General features: G+C 51.1%; 2 protein-coding genes across 2 annotated transcripts; both read left to right on the top strand.

Moving 5' to 3' along the window:
* Positions 1 to 159: 159 nt before the first annotated feature.
* On the top strand, positions 160 to 6,421 carry EARS2 (glutamyl-tRNA synthetase 2, mitochondrial). Its single transcript, XM_062614735.1, has 9 exons — positions 160 to 284; positions 922 to 1,077; positions 1,414 to 1,603; positions 2,157 to 2,629; positions 3,437 to 3,545; positions 4,062 to 4,215; positions 4,480 to 4,610; positions 5,282 to 5,417; positions 6,024 to 6,421. Exons 1-9 carry the CDS (start codon positions 182 to 184, stop codon positions 6,105 to 6,107), a joined length of 1,536 nt encoding a protein of 511 aa, XP_062470719.1. The 5' UTR covers positions 160 to 181; the 3' UTR covers positions 6,108 to 6,421.
* A 482-nt stretch (positions 6,422 to 6,903) lies between these two features.
* Positions 6,904 to 16,426, top strand: GGA2 (golgi associated, gamma adaptin ear containing, ARF binding protein 2). Its single transcript, XM_062614734.1, has 17 exons — positions 6,904 to 6,986; positions 7,612 to 7,696; positions 8,233 to 8,308; positions 8,788 to 8,886; positions 9,880 to 10,003; positions 10,422 to 10,525; positions 11,004 to 11,084; positions 11,264 to 11,401; positions 11,495 to 11,576; positions 12,264 to 12,383; positions 12,648 to 12,815; positions 13,063 to 13,103; positions 13,376 to 13,527; positions 14,099 to 14,268; positions 14,892 to 15,061; positions 15,390 to 15,500; positions 16,037 to 16,426. The coding sequence occupies exons 1-17, from the start codon at positions 6,938 to 6,940 to the stop codon at positions 16,145 to 16,147; spliced, it is 1,881 nt and encodes a 626-aa protein (XP_062470718.1). The 5' UTR covers positions 6,904 to 6,937; the 3' UTR covers positions 16,148 to 16,426.
* The last annotated feature ends 293 nt before the right edge of the window (positions 16,427 to 16,719 follow it).

Here is a 16,719-nt window from a genome sequence, read left to right as displayed (position 1 = left end):
CCGTGCCGGGCTCCCCCCGCGCTTTCCCGGGCTCCTCCCGAGGCTCCGGTGCCGGCGGGAGGAGCAGGAGGGTGGTGGCGCCTTTAAGGAAGGCTCCGCTCCCCGGGCTACGGTGGCGCGGGGATTGGCTGGAGCGCCCAGGCGGAAGTAGCGCCCGCGGCCACGTGGGCTGCGCGGCGGGATGGCGCGGGCGCTGCGCGGCGCCGCGGGGCCGGTGCGGGGCCTCGGCTCGGGGCCCGGCGGGGAGCGGGGCCCGCGGGTGCGGTTCGGGCCCAGCCCCACAGGTAACCCCTGGGCCGGCGCCCTCGGGGGCTCCGCTGCGGGCGGGGACGGAAACCGTGAATTCGGACTCTTGAGCGTGCGCGGGGCTCTGAGGCGCCTGCGGGCTCCCCGCTCAGCGCGGGCACTTCTTGACAAACACCGCGAAAACGGGTGTCCAGCACCCGCTGATGGGAGCCTGTAGGGACAGGCCAAGGGGAATGGCTTTAACCTGCCCGAGGGGAGACTGAGCTGAGCTCTTAGGCAGAAGCTCTTCCCTGTGAGGGTGCTGAGGCGCTGGCACAGGGTGCCCAGAGAAGCTGTGGCTGCCCCATCCCTGGCAGTGTTCAAGGGCAGGTTGGACACAGGGGCTTGGAGCAAGCTGCTCCAGTGGAAGGTCTCCCTGCCCGTGGCAGGGTTGGAGCTGGAGGAGCTTTAAGGTCCCTTCCAACACAAACCAGGCTGGGGTTCTGTGATAAAAGTGCTGCCCAGGTCACCTCAATAAGAGCTTGGGAAGCTCTTGTTCCATACCAAGGGCCTACAAGGGCCATGCAGCTCAGCTCCCTGCCCAGCCAGTGAGCAGTTTCCATTGCAGATAGCATTTACTCTTCCAGCCCTGCTGGACCTCAGTTCTGACTCTCATTTGGTTCCTCATGGTGACAGGTTTTCTGCATTTGGGTGGCCTTCGAACCGCTTTGTACAATTACATTTTTGCCAAAAAGCACCAAGGGACCTTTATTTTGAGAGTGGAGGATACGGATCAAAACCGAGTGGTGCCTGGAGCTGCAGAAGGAATAGAAGACATGCTGGATTGGGCAGGTACTCACAGACAGCTTTCATTGTTTGCTGACTGAGAGCCTCTTCATGATTAACAGTACTTACACTGAGTATTTTTGCACAGTAGCTCCTGTGCAGCCTTTCAGACAATGAGTTGGATGCAATCTAGTTATTGCTATCTAGTTATTCTGGGCATCAGGGAAGTCCCACTGGGAGCGTGTTGTGAAGCAGAAATAACTGCCCTGGCTTGGTTGCTTTTGTATTGTCTGCGAGATCCACATCTGTGCAAGTGTCAGAACGTGACAAAGGTGCCCAAGAGATGTGATGGAAAGGGCCGATGTTGGAGCTGACAGACCTCCCTTTGTACTGGTGTTTCAGGTATTCCCCCTGATGAGAGTCCTCGCCGCGGTGGCTCCTTTGGCCCCTACCAGCAGTCGCACAGGCTGGAGCTGTACCGGAGTGCCAGCGCCGAGCTGCTGGAGCGGGGCGCAGCGTATCGCTGCTTCTGCACCCCGCAGCGCCTGGACCTGCTGAAGAAGGAGGCTCTGCGCAGCCAGCAGACCCCGCGGTAGGACCCCCCTCTGCTGGGCCCTCCCCTCTGGGCTGCACCCTTGCAGAAACTTAGCCAGTAAGGTTGTCATCTCACTGCCCACAGTATCTGAAGGGGGCCACAAGGGTGCCAGAGAGGGGCTGTAGCGACAGGACAAGGGGTGATGGGTTCAAACTGAAGCAGGGGAAGTTCAGGTTGGATGTAAGGAAGAAGTCCTTTACTGTGAGGGTGGTGAGGTGCTGGCACAGGTTACCCAGGGAAGTAGTAAATGCTCCATCCCTCGCCAGTGTTCAAGGCCAGGCTGGACTGAGCCTTGTGCAGTATGGTCTAGTGTGAGGCATCCCTGCCCGTGGCAGGGGGTGGGAAATAGATGGTCCTTTCCAACCCAAACCATTCTACGATTAACCCTTAGAGGCTGAAGGGAGTGACATCCAAAGATGAGGTTGTTTGTCTGGACACAGTGTGCAGGTTGCAGCTAAAGTCCCGGGGTCAGTTTAGAGTTTTGGCCATGTAAAATGGCTGCTGGGGTTGGTCTATCTTGAACTGAGACCCTTGTCCTCCCTTCTCCAAGGTACGACAACCGGTGTCGGCACCTGACGCCTACCGAAGTGGCTCAGAAGCTGTCACAGGGCCTCGACTGGGTGGTGCGCTTCCGGCTGGAGAAGGGGGTGGAACCCTTTCAGGACCTGGTCTATGGCTGGACCAAGCACGAAGTGGCTGAGGTGGAGGGTGACCCGGTGATCCTCAAAGGGGATGGCTTCCCCACGTACCACCTGGCGAACGTGGTGGATGATCATCACATGGGCATCAGCCACGTCCTGCGCGGAACTGAGTGGCTGACTTCAACGTCCAAGCACCTCCTCCTCTACAGAGCCTTTGGCTGGGATCCCCCTCAGTTCGGTCACCTCCCGCTGCTTCTGAACAAGTACGGGGGCAAGCTGTCCAAAAGGCAGGGGGACATCTTCCTGGAGCGCTTTGCTCGGGATGGCTACTTGCCAGAGGCTCTGCTGGACATCATAACCAACTGTGGCTCGGGATTCCCAGGTAGTGACAGCAGGGCACTTGCAAGGGTGCTTTGTGATGCTGCCTCTGGGGGCAGGGTTAGGTTTGTTTCAATAGCTGAGAACTTTGACAGTGTTGGAAAGTTTCAGCCTGTCCCTGAGATGCCACCAGGGCTCTGCAGAGCTCTTGTGAAAGGCTGGCTGGTGTGCTGGAGCAGTGGGAATCTTTCTGCCTCTGTGCAGCCATTTAAATCTAGTTTGATCCATAATGAGCTCCCAGCTGGGACAATTCATCTCAAGGTGAAGAAACTGTCTGTGACCTCTTGGGAAAACTTGTATTCTGTGTTTAACGACTGCAGTGTCTTGTGTGACGTCTGTCACACTTCTTGTTTAACCTGAAAGGCCATGAGGAGTTGAGTCAGTGTCTCCTTTTGTTGCTCTTGCTGTGTGGGATCATAGATTAACTTGTGTTTCGGGAGCTCTGCTTGGGAATCAAATCTTTCTTGGGCAGCAAAGCCTCTTGGCTGAGAGTTGCTTCTTTTTGGCTGACTGATGCAGGGGCTGTTCCACCAAGGAAGGTAACAGAGCCAAGCAGAGTGTCCCAGTTTCCAGTTCCTCGCCAGTAGCTGGCAGAGCCTGCTTTTGGGAAGAGGGCAGCTTCTCATGCGTGCTGCCAGTTCCCTCCTGCTTGCCATGGTGCATCCTGCTTGCTGCTAGCACTGCATAAGGGGCTGTCCTGTGCTGCTTCCTGCTGGGCTGTGCTGCTGCCCTAGCCCAGCAATGACAAGTGGTGCTGCTGCTTCTCTGTGAGAGTGGAGTCGAATCATTCCCTTGTGGGGTTCTTTTGCAGCGAACCAGATGGGGAGGACCTTGGAGGAGCTGATCGCGCAGTTTGAAGTAGACAGAATTACCACCCATTCTGCCCTCCTGGATCTGGAAAAGCTCCCGGAATTCAACAGGTATAAATATCAGTGGTAACTTTAAACGTGGTAATGGGTATGTCAGTGGGAGTTTATTCCTAGCACTTGGCTCTGCCTGGGGATTTTATTGGGTCAAGCATGGTCTCTGTGCAGCAGCTTTTTGGCTGTGCTACAGTGAAGTAAAAATTCCTGCTTGCACTGTTCCCACCTTCTCTCCCATCCTGTGCTTGGACACTGGTGTCAGGAACACTGTGAGCACCTCGGCATAGCGTAGGTGTAGTTAGGGGGATGCAAGGTCTTCAGTTCAGTTTCAAAATAGCATCTAAGAAGAGGCAACTTCTGCAAGTACACTTGTGTGCTACAGGGATGCTCTGCTGCTGAGAGTTACCACATCTTTCATTCACTGTGGTGCATGAGAGCTAAGTGCTTTGTTGTAGAATGTGGTTCAATGCTGCTTTGCTGGCAGTCCTACAGGTTTACTAGGTAAATGTGAGGTTGGGATGATTAGATTTGGTCTAACCCAAAGCAGTCCAAAAGCAGTTTTCTTTGTTGCAGGATTCACCTCACCCGTCACATAGAGAATGAAGGGCTGCGACAGAAGCTGATCAAAGAGCTGCAGTTGCTGGTGGAGCAGGTCTATGGGGATCAGCAAGTGGATCAAGAGGTTCTAGAAAAGGACTATGTGGAGCGAGTTCTCCTGCTGAGAAAGGTACGAGCAGCAGTAGCACCGTGTCACTGCTCTGGGGAGCTGAGGATTTGTGCCATTCCTTGATGAGACTCAGCTGAGCTCTGCTTTGATCTGAGCTCTGAAGCCGTGCAGCTTGCAGAGGGTTGTCCCTGCAGTGCTGGTGGTGGTGGCACACTCACTGCCAGCACCCCACTGCTCTTTAACTGGTTGTGAGGTTCAGACTGAAGAGGTTTGCTCCCCCCACAGCTTAACCCTGACCTTGACAGCTTTCCTTTCTTTCTCCAGGGCCACATAAGCTTCCTGAAGAATCTGGTGTCCAGTGATTATTCTTACCTATGGGTCAGGCCCTCGGTGTCCCGAGAGCAGCTACAAACTATGTCTGGGGAAGCAGATGAAATAGGAAAGCTGGTCTTAGGGTAAGTGTGTCTTCCCAGCTCTGTGCACAGCCACCTGCCTGCCCCAGAGCGTTGCTCTTGGCTGCTGTATTGATGTGGGACATGCTCACAGTTCTTATTTAATTTGCTCTACTTTGGGATGTGCAGACAGTCCTTCTGGGCCAGTGGGTTCTGGGGAGGTTTGCCAATCTCTTTCACTGCTGCCCCATGCCCTCTGCTACTCCACACTCTGCAGCTAGGTGGGTGGTGTGTCAGTCACCTTTCCAGTTCAGATCTCACATCTGGCCTAAAATGAGCTCTGAAAGCCAGTTTTGGGAGTGATGGAGGTGGCAGTATCTGCAAACTGAGCTGTTATTTCCAGCTCTCTGTAAAGCTGGTTGCCCTTAGTCCTTTGTCACAGCAAAGTGGTAGCTGAATCCGTGTGATGGTAATTGAAATGTCAGAGTATGCACTGTCCTGAAGGGATAGTAGTTCTGCTGCCTACAGTGGAGTAGTATCAGAATGGCTTCTGCATCTCTGAAACTCAGATTATTAAAGAAGAAATCAGAATCACTGCTTTTCCTGCAGTTTTCCAGGTCCTTGGCATAATTCTGTGATTTAAGCTTGGTGCTTGCTTTGCTGAACCAGTCACTTCTGGGTTGGAATCCTGTGGGTTGTGTCCCTAATCTGTGAGGACATCATCTCTCCTAAAGGCTCATGACAAGGCAGGCGGCTGTTCTGACCATGGAGGAGTTGAACAAAGACCTGAGAAGCCTCCACCAGCAAACCAAAGAGACCAAGTACAGCAACGTGATGCAGCTCCTTCGCTTGGCTCTCAGCGGACAGCAGGTAAAACATATACACTCTGAGACTGTGACATTCTTGTTTTCTTTATCAGCTATCTTCTCTCTGATTGCAAGATACTGGTATCTGACATCTCACAACAACTGACAGCAGTTCCTGTTACAAGGGAGTGCACTGATACACGGGAGTTCTGGAAGAAAGAGCTGTTCTGAAAGTCTCAAAAAGGCAGAAGTTGTCCAAGCATGAATGTGCTGGTCTCGGATCTGAAGCTGGAGAAGCTGCAGGACCGGCTGTAGGGAGTGTTGGCAGGGTTGTGGGTGTTGGGCGAATGTGGAATTTTATGTGCAACCTGCTTGGACATAGATCAAACCCAAGTTTTACTGAAGTTCGTCAAAGCCCAGCCCTGGCTGATGCTCTGGCCTCAGTCCTTCTGGATCACTTTAACCACTCTTTCTTAGTATCTTACTTCAGGAGTGAAAAAAACCCAAAGCGTTCTTTTGAGCTTGGTAATAAACCTCCACCCTTGGTCTAACAGCAGTCTGATAGCTCATCACTCTTATCACTTTCATTGTGGTGATACATAAGCATGTGCTGAAAAGTGTAAGTTTCCATCTGTGCAGTGATGTGCAATGACTTCTCCTGTTTTTGCAGTGTGGGCCGAGTGTTGCTGAGATGATGGTGACTTTGGGACCCAAAGAAGTGTGTGGACGGATACACAAAGCCCTGTCCAGCTAATGCCAGATCTGAGCTCCAGGAATGACCTGGCAGGCAGCCCATGGACTCGGATGGTGTAGGCAGCACCCGTCGGTGTCCCAGACTTGTAGTTTTTGATCTCAACATGATGATCTTTAATGAGACGAGCTGAGCTTTAGACCAGGCAGGTGTCATCGTGGTGTGTCCAGGTCTGTATGTATCTGCAGTAAGCATAAGCCACTTTGGCTGAGAGAGGAACTAAATACAGATTGAGGTCCGTCCTCCTGCTGTCACCTCATGCAGATAGCCTGGTTTGCAGGCTGGGAGAACAAGATGTTTATCACTGGTTAAATTCAGGCCACACAGACAGAAATAAGTGCTTTTTCTGACATGGGCACGGTTCATCTTGAGCGATCAGTCTGTATTTGGAGAGGCCCTCGCAATCAGGGTACCTACAGCTATGACTGCGCAGGTCCCCACAGATACCCTGGCGTGGGTATTTATAGGTATATATAAATATGTATACATACAGTGCGTGTATTACAGCAGCCCCAGGCTGCTCGGAGAGGGGGACTGCTTCCTGTGAACGGTCACGCGTGTGGTACTGCTAAAGCTGGCCCTGCCTGGGGGCCTGGGACGTTTTCCTCCTCTTTGGATGATGATTTGTGATTAAAGGAACGTGGTGAGGTTTGGTTCCGTTCTCGCCCACGCTCGCTCTGCACCCAGCGAGGGGAGGAGCTGCCAGCAGGGGTGTGTTTGTGGGCTGGGTGTTTCATGGGCCCAGCCCGTGGAGTGCGGGTCCACACCAGGCAAACGTGTGGGCTGCCCGCGGGCGAGGAGTGGGGGTGGATCCGTTTCCTGCTGCCGCCGGGATGGAGTCCGAGCCCATGGCCGGTGCCACGGAGCTGGAGCGGTGGCTCAGTGAGTGGGGCTGGGGCCTGAGCGGGAGGGCGCTGGAGCAGCCTCAGCTCCATGGGGAAGGGCCCATCTCCTCCAAGGAGCCCCTTTAGGGTGATGTTCATGGGGGCTGTCTTAACCTGCTGCGTCTTTCCCACTCCCCGTCTCTCCTGTCCTTCGTTGTCCCCAGTCCTGCCCAAGCTGAGTGCGTGAAGAAGGTTATTCCTCAATCCAGCCATGCAGGCAGAGCTTTGGAATGCGCACTTGTGCAGCCCTGTTTCAAAAGGGTGACCTGTGCCTCTGTTCCTGCACAGGAAAGCTTGTCCGGTCCCAGGAGAGCTGACTGTAAATGGTTTTAAGTTTCTCGTGCTCTGCACTAAAAGGAACCTGATGCTGCTGCTTTCAGCACCTTGGTTCCTGCCTGACTTTGACTCTGAGGGTCCCCCGAGGACTCTTTAGGCAGGTTTTAGTACCAGCTCTTTCCTGCTTGTCCTGTGCCTTCCACTTCTGCCTGGTTTACAGAGAGCCCTAGAGCAGGCGGGAGCAGCAGGAGGTCGGAGCTGCTTCCTGCCTTGTGCCCTTCCTCCTTGTGCCCTCGCACACTTCTCAAGCTGAGGCTGTTTTCCTGTCTTTTTGTTTCCTGTGTAAGACAAAGCCACTGAGCCAGGTATCCCTGAGGAGAACTGGGAATGCATCCAGCGGTTCTGTGACCAGGTGAACGCTGACACGGACGGGTAAGGCAGGCAGATGGCTCTGGGGGTTTGCTCCTGGCTGGGTGCCTGGCTCTGACCTTCCCTCATGGCTGCAGGGAACAGGGCCTGGGACAGAGCTGAGAGCCTGGCTGGGCTCTTCTGCTCCTCAGCGTCAGTATTGCAGAGCTGTGTGGTGTGGGGAGGCTGGTGTCTAGGAATGGCTCTGGTGTCCATTGCTGCGTCTCTGCTGCTCTGTCACCAGACTCTTGGGAGCCTGGCCAAGGAATCCTGGGTGGGAATCTGCAGGGAAGCCTTGGGTGAGCTCAGCTTCTGCTTTTGCTTTCGGAGAGGTGGGAGATCCCACAGCGCAGCAGACAGTCTGGGCTCTGTGATAAGGAGCAGGAACTAGTTAAACTGGTCAAAGCTTACCGATGCTCTTCCTTCAGAGCAGACACCCATGTGTTCATGCCATGTAGAGGGTTGTGAATCAGCACTTGCTCTTTGCAGCAAAAATCAGCAGCATTTGTTTTTTTTTCGGGAGCTTGTGCATTGTCTGACTTGCTTCTAATACTCCCCAGCCCATTGCTTGCACCGAGGCTGCTGGCACATAAGATACAGTCACCTCAGGAGATGGAAGCTCTCCACGCACTCACAGTAAGTGCTTTCATCCACATGCAGAGAGGCAGCAGTAACTTGGAAACAGAGTTTGGGGGAGAGGCACGACAGCTTCTTTTTCTCTTGGATGTCTCTCCCTTTTTGATGTCTCTCCCTTTTAACTTTCCATTGCACAAGGAATCCAGAAACTTGGGTGTAAGAAGGAGGAACTGCTGCTGTTTCTTCCCCTGTCGCTCTGCAGAGGGGTTTCAGTGGTCTGCAGCTTGTGCTGTTTGACCTGAGGTTCCATCATGGGGTCAGTGGCCCAAAAGTTATTAATGATACATAGAACAGAGCAGATGGTCTTAAACATGCTGCTTAAGAAGGGTGTATGAAGGAAAAATACATGTTCTTGCTGCGCAACTTTCCCAATATCGTGTTTGTGAATGCAGTGCCAGAAAGTTCTTAGGTTCAGTGTTAACAGTGGCACAGTTTTCCCCCAAGACTTGTGTGTGCAGTGTCTGGTTTGATCTCTGCAGGTGCTGGAGACCTGTGTGAATAACTGTGGTGAAAGGTTTCACAGGGAAATAACAAAGTTCAGGTTTCTGAATGAGCTGATCAAAGTGCTGTCCCCAAAGGTAGGTGATCGTGGTCCTGCTGCACGTTGTTGGCGGGGCGGGCTGTTTGCTTTGTGCTGGGTATGAAAAGTTAGACTGAATCTTGCACGGAAGAGCAGAATTCATTCTGTGCCTCCATGCACCAGGACTGGATGTGAATCCCCTGTAAAAGGTGTCAGCCGGGGGCTCTCTCTGTCCTGCAGTGCCTGTCAGGATGAGAAATGGAGATGTGTTTATCAGAGCCTGTGATCCCCCTGCATTACTCCCGTCTGCATCACAGAGCAGGCCTGCAACTTTCTTAGATACCCTTCTCAGCAACCCAGTAATCAGCTTCCCTTTTAGTGGGTCCCGTAGATATTTGCCACTTGCACAGGCTTTGTTTTCCATGAGATCACCTGGACAGCAGAGCTGCAAAGAGCTGGTTTCAGGAAGAGGTTTAACTGAGCAGTAAAACCTCTTCTCTCAGTGCCAGGTTTGGTAAAGGTGCTTCAGTGGAACAGCACAGTGTAACCTAAGTGTCAGAGTTGTGTTTGCTGTCTTGACAGAGCAGGTATTGTTTAATGAGTTTAAAATGCCTTGTGTTTCAGAATGGCAAAAGCCACACACAATGTTTTTGTAATGCATTAAAGTGAGTACTCATAGTGAGAGAAATCAGAGAGCATCCAAAGACAAGTTTCGTTTCTTGTTTTGTTCTGTTTTTCCTAAAATAAACCAATCTGCTTTTGGTTTCAGAGCCAATAACTGATCAGAGAAATTCTGAAATTATTTCACTTTGATTGTTGTATAACATTTAGGTAATTATCATACACTTAATAGCATTCCCTGTATTTACAGCCACAGCAATCCACATTACTTCCTGTACTGCAAGACACCCAGTTGACATCACGAGGAATGAAGTGCTGGGCATCTGTTTGCTACTTAGACTCTGCACACAGACACTGGGGGGCCAGACCCAGATGCTCTACCTGGCACCAATTCCTTACCTTTAAACTTTGTTGTCTGTTTGGTTTTCAGTACTATGGAACCTGGTCTTCAGCAAAAGTCAAGTCAAGAGTCACAGAAGTGATATTCAGTTGGACAGTCTGGTTTCCTCAGGAAGTTAAAATTCGGGATGCTTATCAAATGCTGAAGAAACAAGGTTTAGTTCTGCTATTTCGGTTTCCTTTTTAGCCTTCCAAGTGGCACAGTTGGAGAGCACAGATGTGTCCTCTTCAGCCTGTGACTCAGCTTTTCCTAAAACATTGTGTGTGAGGGCAAGAGGACAGGGGTCACACTTACACACTGTTGGGGTCCTTAAGGATGTATGGAACACTTCAAAGAGATGTACCAAAGAACAGCTTTGCTAAAGAGCAGGCTGGCCTCGTGCCTCTGTTCTCACAGTGCTCACCACTGGTGTGCAGGGAAAAGGTACAGGACAAACTTGGGGATCTCTGCCCTGGAATTTTCTCCTGGGAAGGGTCTGTGGAGGGGTGAAGGAAATAGGTACAAAGTCCAATGAACTGTTGAGTGTTCCAACAGCGTGGGTGCCACTGAGCAACTGTTTTTACCCATTGCAGGGATTGTAAAAGAAGACCCCAAATTGCCAGAAGACAAAATTTTGCCTCCCCCTTCTCCGAGGCCTCAGAATTCTATTTTTGACACAGATGAAGAGAAATCCAAGGTAAAACCTCAGGGTTTCATGCCTGCCCCTCACCAATTTGTACTGATGAGCAAAGAAGCTCAGTTGTGCTTTGGGAGCTTTGCCTGTTTCAGACAGTATTTTTAGGATGATGCTGATGCTTTTTGCTGTACAACAGCAGAGAATTCCTTCGTGCTTTATCAGAAGTTTTTGCCTAGTAAAAGTGAAACATTTTACAGGAAAACATCAGTTTCTATTGCACTTTCCCAAGAGAGGGTTTCTCTTTTACAGAAATTCTACAAAGCCAGAGTGTTCCCATTCCCAGAGCATCCAAGCCGTGTATGCAGGCAGCTGTAGGAGGCAGCAATATAATCTGGATTAGATGATGGGACGTGAGCCCACATATTTCCAGGATTATAGAAACTATTCTGACAGCGGGTGTCTCAGTATCTGCTCTTATGCGATGTGTGCCTGGAGCCTGCTGCTCACTCACTGCTGTCCCATGCTCTCCCCTTGACAGCTCTTGGCAAGGCTTCTGAAGAGCAACCACCGTGAGGACCTGCAGGCTGCCAACCGACTGATCAAGAGCATGATCAAGGAGGTGGGGAGCCCCTGGGTCAGGAGCTGTGCTTGCAGCAGGGAGGGTGGGAGGTGACTTGGCAGTTCAGGCTGTGACCAGGACCCCTGTTCCGGACCATAGGGCTGCCCAGAGGAGGGAGGGTTTTCAGGATTTGTTGTTAGCCAAATCATCATCTACCTTTATGTCATTTTTCATCACAGGAACAAGAAAAGTCAGCTCAGGTGTCCAGAAGAGTGAACACCATCAGTGAGGTTTCTGAGAACATTAAATGTATGGATGAGTTATTAAAAAACTACAAGAGACAGGAACTATCCAGATCTGACCAGGAGGCCCTACAGGTAAATGCTCTTCCTCAGGTGATTCTAGAGACAGAGAACTGTGAGGATGCCTGGGATCTCCTGAGCAATGTTCTGAAACATTTCCTTCCACAGACTCTGTTTCAACGCTGTGAGAAGCTCAGACCACTGCTCTTTCGCCTTGCCAGTGAGACAGTGGATGATGATGAGGCTTTAGGTAAGAGCCAATGCTGTCCTTGCCTCTCTTTGCAGCTAAGCTCAACTACCTTTGCTTTGACAAGTGGGGTGTGCCCTTCCCTGGGAGGGGGAATGCTTCAGCACTTGCTACCCAGCAGGCAGAGCTTTCCATTTCACCTTTAAACCATGCCCCCCATGGAAGTGGCTTAAGTCTCCTCTGACTTAAATGATTCAGGAAAATGATTCATTTTCACTTGGAGCCCAGAGTTAAACAGTGAATCCAGTTTCTTCCAGCCAAGGTGGCTGTCATGTTAACGGGGTCTTTATGCTAGTAAGGGGGAAGATTTCATCCCCTCACCTGTAACTTGATGGGTTTGTTACCGCACCAGGATTGATGAGACCCTTGAGCCCCATCAGCCCATTGGAGCCCTCCACAGGAGCTCCACACACTATATCAGAGGGTGATTCCACTGCTCTGTTCTGGGTACACAGTACCACATTCATCCACCAAATTAAAAAAGTTCTGAAGTAAGTTTTCAAGCTAATTTTAAGTGAATTTGAGTCTCCAGAAACTCACACAAAGTAGATCTTAACTGAGAATTGTTACAGTGAATCATGTTTTTTTTCTCACTTGTGAACTCCTTGTTGTGAGTGAGAAGGTTGAATGTGGGTGAAGTTGAACTTTGTGTTATGACATTAATGGTGTGTTTCTTCTCTTGTTTTCCAGCTGAGATACTGCAGGCCAATGACAAGCTCATCCAGGCACTTGGACAATACAGGCAGGTTGTAGCCAGCCGTGAAGATGGGGCTGGGGGAGGTCCAGTCACCAGCTCTATGGATGCACCAGGTAAAGAGTGTTCCATGACAGCTCTGTTCCTACTCATCAGTGTGAGCGGGGTTTGGAAGGGAAGTGCTTCTTGGAAAATAAATGTGGCTAAAACCCTGTAACACAGGCAAACTGTTACGTAGCCATCGTTTTCTTTCACGTATGGCTGATAATAGAAAGTATTCTTGAGGTTCTTCCCCTGGGAGTCCTTTTGGGCATGCCTGTGCTGTGGATACACAGTTCCATTCAGGAGGTTTCTCTTTAACTCTTTCTCCTATTTCCAAGCACACCAGCCACCCCAAAGGCGCATGAAGAGCTACACCCTGATTGACTTCTCCGAGCTGGAGGCGACATCCCAGTGTGCCACAGACCAGTCTGCAAACACAACCACCACCTCCTGCCACAGCAGCACCACCTCTGCCTGTCTGCTTGAGGAGGAGCTGAAGTCATTAGGTTTGTCATTGCGATTCAGTGCCATGTTATCCCTGGTGACAGGGGTCATGGGGTTTAATACAAACACAACTTGACTCTAATGTTGGCCCTAGGAGGACATAGACCCTTTCAGGCATGAGTTTTCAAGAATGTAGTTTCTTTATTGGTGTTAGACTGTAGACAGACTGCTGCTAGACAAGAAGGGAAGAACCTGTGCAAAACCCTTGTTTTCTGTAACTGACCTGTGACATTTTGGCATCTTTCTTAGGTCTCAGCAACTCTCCACCTTCTGATTTTGGCTTTGCAGAGGTGAGTGATCCTCAGCTGCTTTAGTCCATAAGGTACAAAGGACAAAAATCAGATGTGATTCTTGATCTAGCTTTCTCTGGCAGCCTTTGTTACACTACCTGGTTCTGAAGGTGAAACTGGAACCCGCCTGCTCTGCCAGGAATTTCTCAGTCACAGTTTGCAACCAGATTACTCATTTCTACTTTAAGTAGCGTTATTAAACCAGAGGTGATTTTTTTAAGAGGATTTTTGCTGATGTTCTGTACCATGAACCAGAAGTGCTTGTTTTTCAGACTGCTGTATGCAATGGGTATGGTGAAGTTGTAAGTGCTGCTCAAACACTGGGACTGCAGGAGGGCTGGGATGACCCCTGTTCAGAGAAGAACGCACTTCAGGGCCTGTTTGATCAGCTCTCTCCACCCTCCAGCAGCAGGACATTATCTTGGTAAGGAATCTGTGCATAACACAGTCTGACTTTGGAGATGAGGAGTACAGGTTTACAGCACTGAGGTTTAGGGAAACCTTCCAGGTACACTGGTTAGGGATGACAAGCTGTCCATCCATGCACGGGCTCTTCAGCTGTTACAGACCTGCTAATGGAGCTTTGTAATCGCACACCAGAGTCAGGAACTTGAGGAGACAAATCCCATGGCTTAGGAACAAGGTGATATTGCACTAAAACAACAAAAACCTTGTCCTTGAGCTAGAATTTACTTCAGTGTCACTGACTAGAGCTCCAGAGTCTGTGCACAGGGAGAATGGATTTCCAAAACCTGGAAACAAACTTCATGATGGTAACAGAAATCAAAGTCTGCCTTAGTGACTGCTGACACAGCAACTTCTTCCTTAGAAAACAGACAGGTTGTGAATTTCTGGAGAACTCTGAGTGTAAGCTTGTATTTTCTTTATACCTAAAAGGGATGAGGGATTGGGATGCATATGGAATCAGCAGCAGATGGTACACACCATAGAGTCTCCCCAGTTAATATAAGCTTTCTACATGCTTTTCTTTCCAGGGATTTATCACCAATGACATTGCCCTTCCCAGATCTGCCAAATAGCTCAATGGCAGATACCTCATTCTCCAGTCTAGACTACGAGCTGAAGCCTGCTGCCTCTTTGCATCCAGCTTCCCACGATGCTTCTCTAGAAAACCTTTTTGTCCCTTTAATTTCAATTACACCGAGTAAGTGCAATGATTTCTGTGCCCCAGCTTGGCTTGCTAGAGCTCTTCTGTGATTTTTGCAGGGGAGCAAGCCAAAGTAGCTTCATGCTGTATGGGTTGGCTGGAGAAAAGTAGTGACTGTTCTATGAAGGACTTAATGTACCTGAGAATTTGAGCAAGTGCTAGGGATCCTACCATGGAAATGTCCTTGTCCTCCCTACTCAGCAGTCAGGACTCTCCTGCCCTGGCTAATCTTCTGTCTTCTGCCTCCAGTCTCTCAAGTGAAGGATTTGCCACATTCTGGAAGGACTGGATGGTGATAGGCAGGTGTGGATTTACCAGGCAGTGGTCATAAGGGGCTACATCTTGTGTGTGCCAGTCATCTCTCCTGGATCCACACCTGACATCTCTGGCTGGCTGTTGAAATCCGAGTGGCTAAATCTCCAATTTAGACATTCAGATTCCCTTCTCTGCCTTCGAGGTGAAATGTACATCCCAGGCAGTGCTGTGTTGCTGCTTGCTCTGTGAGCTTGCTGGAGGAAGTAAAATTTTGAGTGTTTCCTTTCTGCTGCTCCTTATCCCGTCTTTGCTGTTCTGCCCTCAGAAGGAAGGGGAATCCATGCTTCTCCTCTTGTCTCCGGCAGGTAGTATCTGTCCACTTACTGTGTTCGATAGGAATGGTTTCAAGGCTATGCTCCACTTCTCCAGAGACCCTGCTCCTGGCCGACCAGACGTGCTGGTGATGGTTCTTTCCATGCTGAGCACATCAGCTCAGCCGATTAAGGACATCATGTTCCAGGCTGCAGTCCCAAAGGTGAGAAGCCTGTGAATGAGTAGCAGAGAGTGGGACTTCAGAAGTGTCCCGAGGAGAAGGTTCACTGCTTCTTGCCTGGGAGTTGCCTCACTCATTGGAAACTGCAGGGCTTGCTTTCTGAAGGGTGAACCTGTTGTATGGTGGGGCCTGCAGCACAGAATTGTCTATTTAGGAGTATCTGCCTTCAGATGCAGCCTGTCGAAAGAGGTGCTTTTCATTAAATGACAGCATCTGGCTGGTGTATCTTTAACCAGCTCTGTGGCTTGGTGATACTCCCAGTCCTTGTCCCGCATGGACCAAAAGGCATTCCTTTTGTTTTCTCTTCCAGACCATGAAAATAAAGTTACAACCAGCCTCTGGTTCCGAGCTGCCTGCCTTCAGCCCTCTTCGCCCCCCTGCTGTGCTATCCCAGGTGCTGCTGCTCTCCAATCCACACAAGGTGTGTGTCATGGTTGATTCTGCTGGTGGAGCACTCAGAATGTCACTATAGTGGTGGGGTGTTTGTATGAAAAAGGGGAAGAGTGTTTTCAGTGGGGACAGAGCACGCTGGGCTGTTGGGGGAGCATTTTCCCCACTGAAACAGCTTTCAGAGGTATTATCTGAAGGATGGAATGAGCAGTTCTGCTTCAGTCCACCTGCAGATGGCTCCTGGTATGCACCATGCAGATGTTTGCAGCTGGTGGAACATGCCACCCCAGGCACAAGCAGTTGTGTTGCACTGGTGAATGATCATGGACCAAAGCTTGATGTAAGGAATCCTGTCACCACAAAGGCTGGGCAGGCCGGGATTGCCAGGCATGCCCTGGGGACATTTGCACAGGTCTCCCAGTTGCTCCTTATGTGCTTATGAAGATCCAGGTCTTCCCAAATGGCTGAGGTGTTCCTCTGCCCCTTCAGAGGGTGACTCACTGCAGCAAGGGGGGTGGCTGAGCTCCGCAGCCATGACATGCCCCTCTCTGTTCCTTTCTTTCACAGGATCCCATCCGGCTGAGGTACAAACTCGCATTCACCCAAGGCATGCAGCCCTGCAGCGAGGTGGGAGAGGTGACCGGCTTCCCGGAGCCAGAGCTCGGCGGCAGCAGCTAGAGTTCAGCAGGCTTGGACATTGCCATGGAGCCTTAGCTCTGTGTGTGGGGAGGGACTACATGCCAGCAGGGCCGGCCTGCCCCCTGGTATGGAGCGATCTGCCATGTCCTGCTTCCTTTTGGGTTTTGGGTCGTTATTCGGCAGGAGGGATGTAAGCTGCCTGCTCCTGCCATGGCCTTTCACTGGAGCTGACCCTGCTTTACAGAAGGCTGCTGCAGAGCCCTGCAGCCTCACTGCCGCTTCCAGCCAAACCTTTCCAGCTGCTTCCTGGGCCAATTACCCATTACTTTTATAATTAAACAAACAAGTAACCCTATAGCAGCACTCATCCCTCGGGTCAGGGAGCCAGGGCTGGGCTGTTCTAGGGCAGGGGCTGCTCTCACCAGGGTGTGCGTGCTGATGTGCAGCCAGGGCAGGGGCTGCTCTCCCCAGGGTGTGTGTGCTGATGTGCAGCCAGGGCAGGGGCTGCTCTCACCAGGGTGTGTGTGCTGATGTGCAGCCAGGGCAGGGGCTGCTCTCACCAGGGTTTGTGTGCTGATGTGCAGCCAGGGCAGGGGCTGCTCTCACCAGGG

Source organism: Pezoporus occidentalis, unplaced genomic scaffold (genome assembly GCF_034315485.1).
Source record: "Pezoporus occidentalis ecotype Australia unplaced genomic scaffold, CSIRO_AGI_Poc_V1 ctg178, whole genome shotgun sequence".
NCBI classification, from domain to species: Eukaryota; Metazoa; Chordata; class Aves; order Psittaciformes; family Psittacidae; genus Pezoporus; species Pezoporus occidentalis.
This window is presented reverse-complemented; position numbering and strand designations above follow the sequence as displayed.

What these genes read in the sequence shown, in the direction of transcription:
- EARS2 (XM_062614735.1), top strand. Translation starts at nt 182, where the DNA reads ATGGCGCGGGCGCTGCGCGGCGCCGCGGGGCCGGTGCGGGGCCTCGGC. An exon ending in CTGTGGCTCGGGATTCCCAG is followed by an intron (nt 2,630 to 3,436) that starts GTAGTGACAGCA and finishes GTTCTTTTGCAG; the next exon opens with CGAACCAGATGGGGAGGACC. An exon ending in GAGTTCTCCTGCTGAGAAAG is followed by an intron (nt 4,216 to 4,479) that starts GTACGAGCAGCA and finishes TTCTTTCTCCAG; the next exon opens with GGCCACATAAGCTTCCTGAA.
- GGA2 (XM_062614734.1), top strand. Translation starts at nt 6,938, where the DNA reads ATGGAGTCCGAGCCCATGGCCGGTGCCACGGAGCTGGAGCGGTGGCTC. An exon ending in TTTAATTTCAATTACACCGA is followed by an intron (nt 14,269 to 14,891) that starts GTAAGTGCAATG and finishes TGTCTCCGGCAG; the next exon opens with GTAGTATCTGTCCACTTACT. An exon ending in TCCAGGCTGCAGTCCCAAAG is followed by an intron (nt 15,062 to 15,389) that starts GTGAGAAGCCTG and finishes TTTCTCTTCCAG; the next exon opens with ACCATGAAAATAAAGTTACA.